At 36.6% G+C, this 11940-nt stretch overlaps 1 protein-coding gene across 4 annotated transcripts; it reads left to right on the top strand.

The window, feature by feature from the left end:
• The first annotated feature begins 264 nt into the window (after nucleotides 1-264).
• Nucleotides 265-11495, top strand: LOC121997835. Of its 4 annotated transcripts, none has more exons than XR_006116379.1 (9): nucleotides 265-439; nucleotides 2508-2757; nucleotides 3591-3714; nucleotides 4060-4406; nucleotides 4516-6247; nucleotides 7839-8095; nucleotides 9156-9265; nucleotides 10196-10287; nucleotides 11222-11495. XR_006116379.1 is itself a non-coding variant. In XM_042552472.1 (8 exons), exons 1-7 carry the CDS (start codon nucleotides 354-356, stop codon nucleotides 10265-10267), a joined length of 2868 nt encoding a protein of 955 aa, XP_042408406.1. In that variant the 5' UTR covers nucleotides 266-353; the 3' UTR covers nucleotides 10268-10287; nucleotides 11222-11495. The 4 variants fall into 4 exon arrangements, 2 of the variants coding, with proteins under 2 accessions (XP_042408406.1, XP_042408407.1); XR_006116380.1 differs by having other exon boundaries at nucleotides 11212-11495; XM_042552472.1 differs by lacking the exon at nucleotides 9156-9265 and having other exon boundaries at nucleotides 266-439.
• Nucleotides 11496-11940: the final 445 nt, after the last annotated feature.

The raw sequence follows: 11940 nt of genomic DNA, 5'->3' as shown, positions 1-11940 counted from the left end.
TGTGAAAAAAGATAACCGAGCGGATGGAAAATTAATCCGATGGGAATGTAAAAGGATGGACACTAGGAAGGAGGGAAAATCGAACGGGCAAACAAATTGAGCGGACGAAAAAAATGGGCCGACGGGAATTGATCGGATCCCATCTCGGCGCCCATCGCTTCGTTCATCCCTACCGTTCATCTATTCATCCGAAGGCGAGGAATAACCGTGGCTCCGTGATCCGATCCCATCTCGGTTTCGTTCGCTATATAAGGCCGCTTGAATGGAGCGAGCTGATGCGACTTTTTTATTTTATTTTCCGTTTTCTTTTTCTAACATAGAGAGAGAGAGAGAGAGAGAGAGAGAGAGGCGGGATGCGGGAGGAGGTGATTAGCTCTGGGACGGCGGACGTTGTTGCGCTCGCTAGGTCTTCTTCTCCACCTCCGACACCAGCCGCGAGGTGATCTCCTCCTCCCTCACCTTTCTCGTTCTCTCTCTTTATCTAGGGTTTCACAGATTGATCTTCGGTCTTGTCTTCTTTTTTTGTTTTCTTCTGCAATTACTCTCCGATTTGAACCACTAGGACGCTTCCCATGGCTGAAACCCCAAATTTTGGCTTCTTCTTCGAGCCAAAGCTCCAAATTGAAACTGATTAGGTCAATGTTGGCTCATTTAGATTGCTAATTTTCCTTCTACAATCAAAGAGAATGCATAGGTTTGTTGTTCTCTTTGCATTGCTTTGTTGTTCGTGCTGTTGAAGTTTAAGAATCCCAAATCAGTAATGTTGACGTATACTTTGCTAGGCGGTCATGTTGCAAAGTTTGACTAAAACAGCCGCTTGGTATACTGCTAATATATTTTGGTTTAAGGAGACAATGATTCTGTGGTATGGAAAATAGTAAGGGTGCAACTGCAAGTAAAAAATCAATAAGGTCTTTTAACTGGTAAAGTGCTATTTTCACTCTGTTGCTATTTAAGGAAGAAAAAATATCTAAATCAGAAAATAAAATGTCAACTCACATCACTTCTATAATTTCAGAAGAGGAGACCTCTGTAGATTTGTCAAACTATGCTAAGTTGAAGCTGATGACAAATTGAAATGCTATTTCCTAAGCATTCTTCTTATCAAGAGATGAATTTGTTCCTTAGTGGCTTTCATTCAAAGATGCAATTTGAAGTTCAAATCAACCATGAGATCTTAATGACACATGGATTCCACAAGGTTAACTTAGAGGCTTCTCCAGGGTGAAATGGCAAAGCAAAAAAGAAATGTTTATGTTTTAACATTTTTGATATGTTTCCACTCCTACGAAGTAGCCTTCAATCTCATTTCTAGTGAACTCTTGGGATTATCATTTCTCCAATTTTTAAAACATGAATTATGTTTTCATTAATGTACTAATAATTGTGAAATCATGTAAGATGCTGATCATTCTACACGGACGTAGTTTATTCAAACTCAATTGGTACTCATTTTGATATGTGTGCAGTCCATCAATTAGTTTGATTGATTATATCTTTTTGTATGAACATTGTGCTAATCAGTCCATTACTAATCTTGTGCAGTATACAAACTATCCCGAAAGTAATTGTAGATTCTTTGGACTTTCTGGAATTTAGCCGCACCATTTAATAGGACAAAACTGTTTATATATTATTTTTTCTGCCAAACCTTGAGGGATTGATTACCAGTAGCTAAGTTTGTATTCATTCTTTAGCAGTTTAGCTACTTGTTTAGTTTGGTCATTCTGCATCTTGTGCTGAGTTTGATTCTTGGATTCTTCCTTGTACAAATAATTTGTCTTAGGAATTTAGGCAATTTATGTTTTGTCAATCTTTACTGAGTTGAGATAAGGATTTCTCTTATATCAAGGTTGTGGAGACAACATTCACAAGTATTACAACAGCTATCATTAACAATTGCTGACAATAGATGTTCTGTACAAGAAGATGTCCTGTAGCAACATCACATGCTTTGTGGAAATAATTATATTTTTTATAGTTGTCATAAACTAGTGTTATATATGAAAGGGAAAGGGAATTTTGATAAACATAAAACATCCTCTGAAGAGCCTTGGCATATTCTAACTTATTCAAAACTTGCTTGTGGGAACAATTATGTCTTGGTTAGGAAGGAGTATGCAGATTATTTTGAGCTTGAAGAACCTGTTGCTTAGGTTTGGGAGAGATTCAAATGGTGCATTGCTCACCCAATGTGATTATAAGTTTAAAGACTATTCCTTGTTCCTTTAAAGTGGCCATTTGCAGAACCATTCTTAATTTATTTGTTGTGCCTTTAAAGCAGCCATTTGTAGGCTGACTCTCTGTTTTCATAGGATTGTTAATCCTATTTTTCTTTTCCCAGTATAAATCAGTTCTTCAAAATCGTCATTTCTATTTTAATCAATAATGTTGTTTGAATAGACTTAGTTTAACATGGATATTGAACAACTTTCAATTTATATCTCAAGCATTCCATAAGTGAAATGTAGCTATCTTCTTCTCAAGCATATTGCCACTTCTTATAGTTCTGTTGGGGCATCCTCTCCTGCTGCTCCAACAAATGCAACCAGCATTGATTGGCTTGGTAGCATTCAGGGTTCTAAGGTTGGATCTTTATCTTGTATTGGTCCTCAACCACCTCGGACTTCATTGAGCACAAATGCTTGTGGCTCTGCCTTGGGAACCTCAGAACCTTCATGCCGACCCTGGGAACGGGGAGATCTACTTCGTCGTCTTGCCACATTCAAGCCTTCAAATTGGTCTGCAAAACCAAAGGCTAGTAATCAAGTCTCTTTTATTCTTTTGTGTGGGGTTTTCTTCTAGTTGTTGAGTCTGTGCAAACTTCTTGTGTTAGTCTGTCTTTTTGTGTTCTTCCTTGCAACCTCAACATGGTTTCCTGCTTGGCATTTATTGCAGAAATTAGCTTCTTTCTTATTACATTCACATGTCAGTTGTTTATGTACCAAATAAATTAGCTTCTTTTGCTCATGTAAGTTATTTGGAACTCGATGCTTCAACAAATTAGCTAGCAGTTAAGTAAAATAAGCACGATTATGAGAAAATGCACTCCAAATGCTAGAAACAAACTGTTGAGTTCATGTGGACATGTCCATCCACATTCACCTGTCATATGCAAAAAAATAAATCTACTTTTAACTTGACCTGATTTTGAAATGGATAGTTGATTTCTTTCTCTTTAGTGCTAAATTATATGTTTACAACTGATATTAAATTTGAACTATTCAAATCAGTTTCATCTCTGTTAATTTCTTATCCTTTTATCTCTATCCCTGCAGTGAATTTTGTGATTTCTATTTAGGGTACTTAATATGATTGTCTATGCATATTGTAAGCATTCAATTTTCAAACATGTATAAAATATTTTTGTGAACTGCAGATGAAGGAATATGCATTACTTTCACGTGTCAGTTGTTTATATACAAAGAGTTTTTTGCAGTCTTTTTCTACCCTAAAATTCATCTAGTTCTCCTAGCAGGTTGCCTTGCTAAGATATTAATCATTATTATTATTATTTTATATTCTGATAGAAGAACAAACATTGATATTCTTTTACTCAGTATAAAGCATGTTTCATGCTAAATCTGTAGGGTGCAAGTTCACTATTCTGTGCACGTAGAGGATGGATTAATGTTGATGCAGACGTGATTGAATGTGAATCTTGTGGTGCTCAACTCACTTTTACTCTGTCAGCATCTTGGACTTCCTCAGAAGGTAATTATCAGAGAGATGTATTTATTAATTTTCATAATATCTACTCATATTGGCTGCTATTTCTTTTACCATCTTTTTACATTGCTAATTTGATTTGTCTTTTGTAATTACTGAATGATTTTCATTTAATTTGGTTTATTTCATTACAGAATGATTCACACTGGATTCGAGCATCTAGCTATATATTGCTGATATTAGCATTTTGGTTTTGACTTGTATTGATGTCTTTAACTATTGCTTAAAATGAACAGCAACATGTAGTTTCTATCAGTTTTCCAGGTTGAGCCTACATTTACTATATACTACATGATCCTTTCAACGTCATGTATCTTTTGTTTGTCCTAGTTGACCGGGCTGTGGAAGCATTTACTGAGCAACTGGATGCGGGTCACAAAGATTCTTGTTCTTGGAGAGGAAATTGCTGTGCTGACAGTTTAGTGCAATTCCCTCCCACCACTCCATCAGTGATTATTGGTGGTTATAAAGATCGTTGTGATGGCCTTTTGCAGTTTCCTTCTCTTCCAGTGGTAGCTTCATCTGCTATTGAGACTATGAGGCTTACAAGGAGCACACAGATTGATCAGTTTTTAGCTCAGCCAAGTGGTTTTTTTTCTGGGGAATTAGGTTGTAAAGCTGATAGCAATGCAGCGAGAAAAATATCTCGAGACTATCACACTTGTGGTCATTTGCATGTAAGTTGTTCAATGTTCAAACATTTCTTATTGCATAACTCAAACTTAATGTATTCTTATGCACTTTCTATCTCTATTTACTTTACTTTCTTCCTGTTAATTTTGATAGGCACAAAAACTTATAAGTCTCTGTGGATGGGAGCCTAGATGGATCCCAAATATTCAAGATTGTGAGGAAAACTCTGCTGAATCTGCTAAGAATGCACACTCAGTCCATCATGCTGAAGATGAATACAATCATTCTGATTTTCGTGTACTTAGCAAGAATGCATTCACTGCTTCCAAAAAGAAAGACAAAGGAAAGGGGAAAGCCTCTATCGAAGAACCAAAATACAACACAAGGTCCCCTTTACTTGATTGCAGCTTATGTGGTGCAACTGTCAGAATCTGGGATTTTTGTACAGTGCCTCGTCCTGCTCGATTTGGTGCCAATAATACTGATACTCCTGATGCTGGCAAAAAGTTAACATTGACACGAGGTACAAGTGCTGCTAGTGGTGTCAATGGATCGGCTACTGCAAATGTTATGGAAAAAGAGCATATTGAGGAACGTGATGAAGCTGCAATAGCAGATGATGGTAAATCACAGTCAGTTGGTGTAGATTTGAATCTTACTATGGCAGGAGGACTGCCATCCCATAATTCTGGATTGCCAATAATGCCTGAACGTTTTGATGACGGAACTATGGGAAGGGATTTGATGATTGGCCAGCCTACTGGAAGTGAAGTTGGAGATCGGGCTGCTTCTTATGAATCACGTGGTCCAAGTTCTAGGAAGCGTAGCTTGGAGGATGGTGGGAGCACTGTTGATAGGCCACAAGATAGAGTTATGCATGCCGACAGTATAGAAGGAACTGTTATTGACCGAGATGGAGATGAAGTTGATGATGACTCACAATACTCAGGGGGGCCTAACAAACGGGCTCGTGCATTTGATATTTTTGATGCATATCATCCTTTGTCCAGGATGGGTTCATCTGGTGCCGGTCCCAGTCGAAATTTATGCTTTGATATTGATGTTGATGCAAATAGAGTTGACGCCTTTAAAGAAGAGAGTGACATGGGTGCTGGACTCCCATCTCACAGAGATTCTGCTCGTGCTTCCTCTGTAATTGCTATGGACATGGTTTATAGTGGTGAAGAAGATTCCATGGAAAGTGTTGAAAATTACCCTGGAGATGTTGCAGATGTCCAATTTCCTTCTCCTAGCATGCATAGGCATCTCGATATGAATGATGCTTTGGATTCTAGTAATCAAATTCAGCAAAATGCATACATCCAACATGCTGCTGCAAGTGTTGCTAGGGAAGTTGGGGGTAGCAGTACTGTCGAAGGGGAAGAAATTGTAAATGCTGAAACTGTGACTGCTTATGCTCGGGATAGGATAAGCCTAGGAATTAGTGGTGGAAGTGTTGGTATGGGTGCAAGTCATGAGGCCGAAATTCATGGAAATGATATCTCTGTACATAGGGCAGATAGTATTGTAGGTGATCCTGAACCCATTGCTGAAGTCACTGAGAATTTGGGACAAACTGGTGAGTCTGTCCCAGGACCTGCATTAGTGGATGAGTCTCTTCCAGGACCAGTCATTAGAGAAGATCCTCATGGCGATAGCCAGGAGATGATGTCTCAATCAGTTGGAAGAGCTGATAGTGGCTCAAAGGTTTATGGTTCCCACACAATATGTCCTGAGAACAGTGCACATCCTTCACTTTCTTGCAATGCTATGATATACTCAGCTTATGAAGTATCCAAAGAAGAGGTAACACAGATGGGCAATGTGTCAATTACTGATGATTATGGACTCATGATATCTGACAATATTCCTGGAAATGGGATAGGTATCTTATGTTGGTTTTTTTTGCTCTCATTAATCTTTTTTCACCTTTTACCTTAGAGTTGTACTTGATATTTTTTTCAACCAGGATTAATAAAGCTGGTTGCAGTTGCATCTATACTTGCAGTGCTACAAATCTTGAAGTTTCTAAACTTAGTCTATCTGTACCTTACGTGCTTTATTTTACTTGTCTTTTAGCTTTTAAACTGTGTATCTTAAGAATTTTGTTGAGTCTTTGCCTCAGTAAACACAATATCAATTTTAGTTAAACCCCATTCCAATATTCAACTCACCTCAGAAAATTAATACTAGTCTTAGATTGAAACCCCTAATTATATAACATATGAAATTCAAACTACGAGTTTACATAACAATGTTCTTTCCTTCCATGTGAATCTTGTTTTAAAAAAATATCTACTGATGTCTATAACTTCCTTGCTAACTTTTGGCAGCTGATCTTTATAAGCTTGTGGTGTTTACAATCAAAATAAACAATAGAAGCTAAACTTACTGATACTTGATATGATGATGACACAAATTTTGAGGGAAAAACTCAACCTCCACAATTTGTAGTCTTATGCTCTCTTTATTTCAGAAGATGGATAGAGGAGGAAAAGTTCAGTAGTGGGAAGGGAAAGGCGAAGAGTGGAAAGGAAGGAGAATCTCGCCAAGCTGTGAGCTTGCAGCTTGGCTAGTCGCTGTAAGCTTGTGAGCTCATGGCCAGACCTGACAATCGCTAGGTTGCTGCCAGCTTGTGGCCAAGTCTGATCTCTATGAGACTGCCATGAGCTCGCTGCTAGCCCCAGTGGCTGCGAGCTTGTGACTAGGTCTAGCCTTTGTGAGGCCACAGCTAGCGGTTTCGCCTGGCCGCAATGAGATCACAGCTTGGTCTAGCCACCACAAGCCGATGATCTTGCCTGGACACTGCGAGTCAGACTGTTGGTTCACCAAAGGCGAGCTGACTTGTCTGAGTTTTTGGGTCTGGGAACATGGAAATGAAACTGGGACAGAAGCTGGGGTAGTTAGAATCGGCAAGAGGAAGGAAAGTTCATTTTTCCTTTTGCTTGATTTTGGGTGGATGAAAAATGAGATAAAATTTGATCTGTAGATGAATTTGGAATTTATCCTTTCTTTAGTTTTGCATTAAGTAAACGAGGGAAAGTGTCTTGACTCTCATGCAATCCCTCCTTTTCTTCATCCATTCTTCAGAATAAACAAGACATTAGTTACTTGATCTCATGTAGTCTCACTAATGATTATACTGATCCAAACTTCGATTTCACACCTACCTATTATTATTGGGAAATTTTAGATTTTTATAGGTGCCCTTCAGTTTTATTTCACTTATTAAAGAAATGTTTGGCTCGTGCTGAATTAGAGAGCTGTATTAAAAATATTGCTCAGTTTTTTCTAGCATTCATAAAAGATCGGGCAAGTACACTTAATTGTGAGTCTTTCAGGCAATCTCATAACCTCCACAATTTATTTGGAATATTATGCTTATGGTAACTTTTGGTGATCTGATGGCTGCATCACTTTTCATTGGGCTATCTTATTGCAGTGCATCAAGCTCTGTTGTATTTTTGTTGCTTCAGGAACAACAAATGGAGAAAATGGATATTATGTTGAAAATGGAGAGTTTGATCCTCTTAAGCATCACAACTGCCATTGCCCATGGGTTAATGGAAATGTAGCTGTAGCTGGTTGTAGCAGTGACATTGGATCCACTTTGAGCAATTCAGAAGTTGCCTGTGGTTGGGAATGGACATTGGATGCCCTAGATACTCTCCAGTCTCTTGGTCATCTACCAAACCAAATGATGCCATCTGAATCTGCTGCTTCTCTGTATAAGGTGAGTTCACCAATTTGGATAAATTGCTAGTTGTGCTTTCTAAACCCTTGTATTTCTTTTTCTTGTTACCCATCCCTTTCTTACAGTTTGTGCCCAGTTCTGTCCTTTTGAATACTCATGTAGCATGATGGATTTCTGACTATATACATCATCTCATGGTACCCCAAAACTTATAGAGTTGGGATGATAATATAGTGCTGCACAAATTTAGTGAGACAAAGTTTAGTATTTTGATTTTGAAGTGGGCTTCTGGTTGTGAAAAAAGATGGTTAAACATAACAATTAATCGTTTAGAGGGAGAGTTATTCTGTTCACAATATTGCATTTTGGATTCATAACATCACAGCTTGTCTATATGCGGAATAACCTTAGGAGATTTCCCTTTCCATTTGGCCTTAAGATATGAGCTCAAACTTTGTCAAAATGTCTAACACTTCATTCATAGTGACTTTTTGAAGAGTTTATATGTATGGATGTATAATAGGAGTCTCCACGTTATATATTCTTATGCAAGCTCTTAAAATATTGAAGAGATCTTAGATTCTCATGTAATAAATATACAAGTCATAGGTGCATACGTAGATACCTAGAACCTAGAAGAAGAATCTCTTAAAATCTGTTGTGGTAATTTATAAAATGCTCAAATCAGGAAAGATGATGTAAGCTTTTTAGTTCTACACGCTCAACTTTCATAGACAATAGCAACCAAAGCTTATTTTTATTGTTGTCACTTGATCGCACTTTCATGTATGGCCCTTGGACAAGCTAAGTTTCTTTCCCATAAATCTCTTCGAGGTAATTTCATTCTTGTTGCTCTATCACAACTTTACATAACTAAATAAAAGAAAATCAGAAGATAAATATTCTTTGATGATATGTAACTAGTTGTATCTATGAAGAAAAGCTACTAAACAATATATTCATGTCTCTTCCTATGAAATGTTTAAGCACATAAATACATAGTCTAAAGTTATCTTATTTTGAGCATCTTCAAATAAAAACCAACTACAAGTATCCTTCTTTGTCACTCCTCAAGCAATAACTTATGGAAATTATGCAGCTTATAAAGAAAAGTGGATGCTTTGGAACTTAGCCAATTGCCTAAGATTTTGCCAGATGTTAGCCATTTGTAAGCAGTTCAACAAATGAGCAGCTCACCATTTGGTGCAGGTGGTTGTCTGAGATAGTAGCTCCTGCTCTGTGTAGAAGGCTACTATATTCCAGCTATTTTGTGTTACCCTAAATTTGTTTTTCCTTCAGTGCGTTCACCATCAACTGCCTGGAGATAATTCACTACTATTATGTTGACTAGATTTATCATCTTACATATCATTTATGACATCTACATTAAACTATTCGGATTTTGAGAAATTTACCAAAATCTCATTGTTAGGTATCAACATCTTCAGGAAAATTATAGTTGCTCAAGTTAATGTTCAATCTCCATGCTATTGCTTGACTAATCGATGTTTGCTCATATTATTAGTTTAGAATAAATGGCACATCATATTTCCTTTTCCTCCCATTTCTCTGCCCTCTTATTCATTCCTTCACCATGCAAGAAGCTGCTATTGTCCATATGTGTGGCAATATAGTAACTGCATGTGTAATAAGCTGGAGTTATTTTGCTCTATTTCATTGGAGTTGCTGTTAGGATATTAGGTTAATTCTTGATAGTGTTATCCTGATGTAGTGCAGCATTCATTTACATTTGGCAGGTTTACACGCAATTGAACTGGTTTTCATTCAGACATAGTTTTTGTTTTCAGTATTGATTTTATTGTTACTTGCAAATTGCAATGAGGTTCCTTCTATTTTTGGTATATACCTTAGTGAAAGGGAAATATTACCTGTGAATAACATTCATCAACAAAATTCCTTCCATAGTAGTAGGCTATTCGGTCAAATGAATCTTGAAGCTCAGTGGTTGAGCTTGTAATTCAATTTTTGACATTAGCTCTTTTGAAATTGTTTATGGGTATTCTTCTGTGTCATTGCCTACTTGGTCTTTTCATTTTGTTGTTTAAATTGGCTTTTAAGATGCTAGTCAAAATGTGCCCGTATAGTGCCAAGTTCTCATATTCTTTATACTCTTCATAGGCTGATCATGTTACTCCTAGTCAGAAACTTTTGGTACACCGCTCTGTAAATAAAAGGCAAGGAAAACGTTGATCATTCATCCCCCTGGACTGGTATGCTAATGTTTTTCAAATATCTTTTCACGCTATCTGTATATGAATGTTTGATTTAATTGCTTTATCTCATAGTCAAACCATAGATGTTGATATATTGTAATGAAATTGTACAAAAAAATTTTCATGCATCTCCCTCAACATGATGTAAAGGCCAAATTCCTATTTTCAAGTAGTGCTGTCATTTTACATTTTCCATTCCAGTGCCCTAAAGTAAATTTGGCAGTTGAAATGCTCCTCTTGGTTATTATTGACTGTCATGATAAACTTTTTAATCATTGTTTTTTTGCTTTTGAGCCTTGTTTTAGAACACATTAGATGTAGTGGTTAGTTGTTTACTATGATATACAGTTGGAACTTGGATGTTTTAAACAAGTGCATTCAACAACAATAATTATAATAATTCACATTAACTTTAAAAAGAAAATTTGTAGCAATCTGTCAGCTGCTTGTCCAAAGTCCATGTTAATTTATACACAGTTTTGCCACTCCATTTATTTTTTCAGAATCATAGGCTATATATGTTCCATTAATTATTAAAATATCTATACTTTGTTTTTTTTTATTTGCATTTTTTTAACAAGTAATCTAGTGGGCCATTATATTTTTTGAAATACAATACATGACATTGCTAAGCATTAATTGTCATTTGGTCAATGAGCTAATCAATGTGAATAATTTTTATTGTAAAAGGGTGCACATATTTGGTTACATTTCATTTTGAATAATATTGTTATAATCTCAAATTTTAAGATATTTATTCTTTATCAGTAACCCTAGAACAACCAACAATCATTTTATGTCCAAGAATCTCCTACACTTTTATTTTTATTATGAAGAATTAAACTAATGGACATTTATCATATTGTCTTCTTTTGAAGTTACTTCCTTTGTTAGTCTTTCATTCATTTACAACTAGTGTAGTTATTTACAGGCCTGCATGGCTGGTTTTTCGGTTGGCGTTGGCAGGCATGACTGAATGGATTGTTGCGGAGACCTGAACTTTTTAATATGATCTTTAGCTTCCTTTAAAACATTGGACTTTTTCTGATACAGTGGCAGTCATAATTGTTAAGTTATATTTTTCAAGAGTTTGGCAATTGGCATTGAAGTTAAAGTGTTTGTGGTGTATTCTTAGATTGCCTGGTATATTCTTAGATTGCTTCTTTAATAATCAAAATTTGGTATGTGATGAATTTTTGGCTTCATGAGCTGTTTCATACTTGTTCCAACTTTATATTGGCACTTGTTTATGATGAATTTGTTGCTTCAAAAGCTTGTTTTGGAGTGCAAATTAGACCTACCCGCAGATTATATCTCTATTATCTATTGAGGATGTTCTTGTGCAACTTATTTTTTTTTTCTGGTTAATTCTTTTATATCATCTGTCTGCAGTTCCTTAAATTGTGTAACTAATCTTTTAATGAAATTTGCTCATGAACTAAGGGTATAAGATGCATCATACTACACAGAGTATAGATCATTATGCAAAGGAACTTTTATAAGATTGACATCATCTGCGTTGATCATTTTGTTTGAACACCTTCCCTGTCGTGTTGACCGCCTTCCGCAACGGTTTGTTGACGTCGTTGACCCACTCTAGTCCGCCGCCAGCTGTCTACGCCGGCGGTCACGTTCGGAAGCACACCACCT

Source organism: Zingiber officinale, chromosome 6A (assembly GCF_018446385.1).
Source record: "Zingiber officinale cultivar Zhangliang chromosome 6A, Zo_v1.1, whole genome shotgun sequence".
Classification (NCBI taxonomy): Eukaryota; Viridiplantae; Streptophyta; class Magnoliopsida; order Zingiberales; family Zingiberaceae; genus Zingiber; species Zingiber officinale.
The sequence above is the reverse complement of the archived record's forward strand: the minus strand, read 5'-3'. Positions and strand labels throughout refer to the sequence as shown.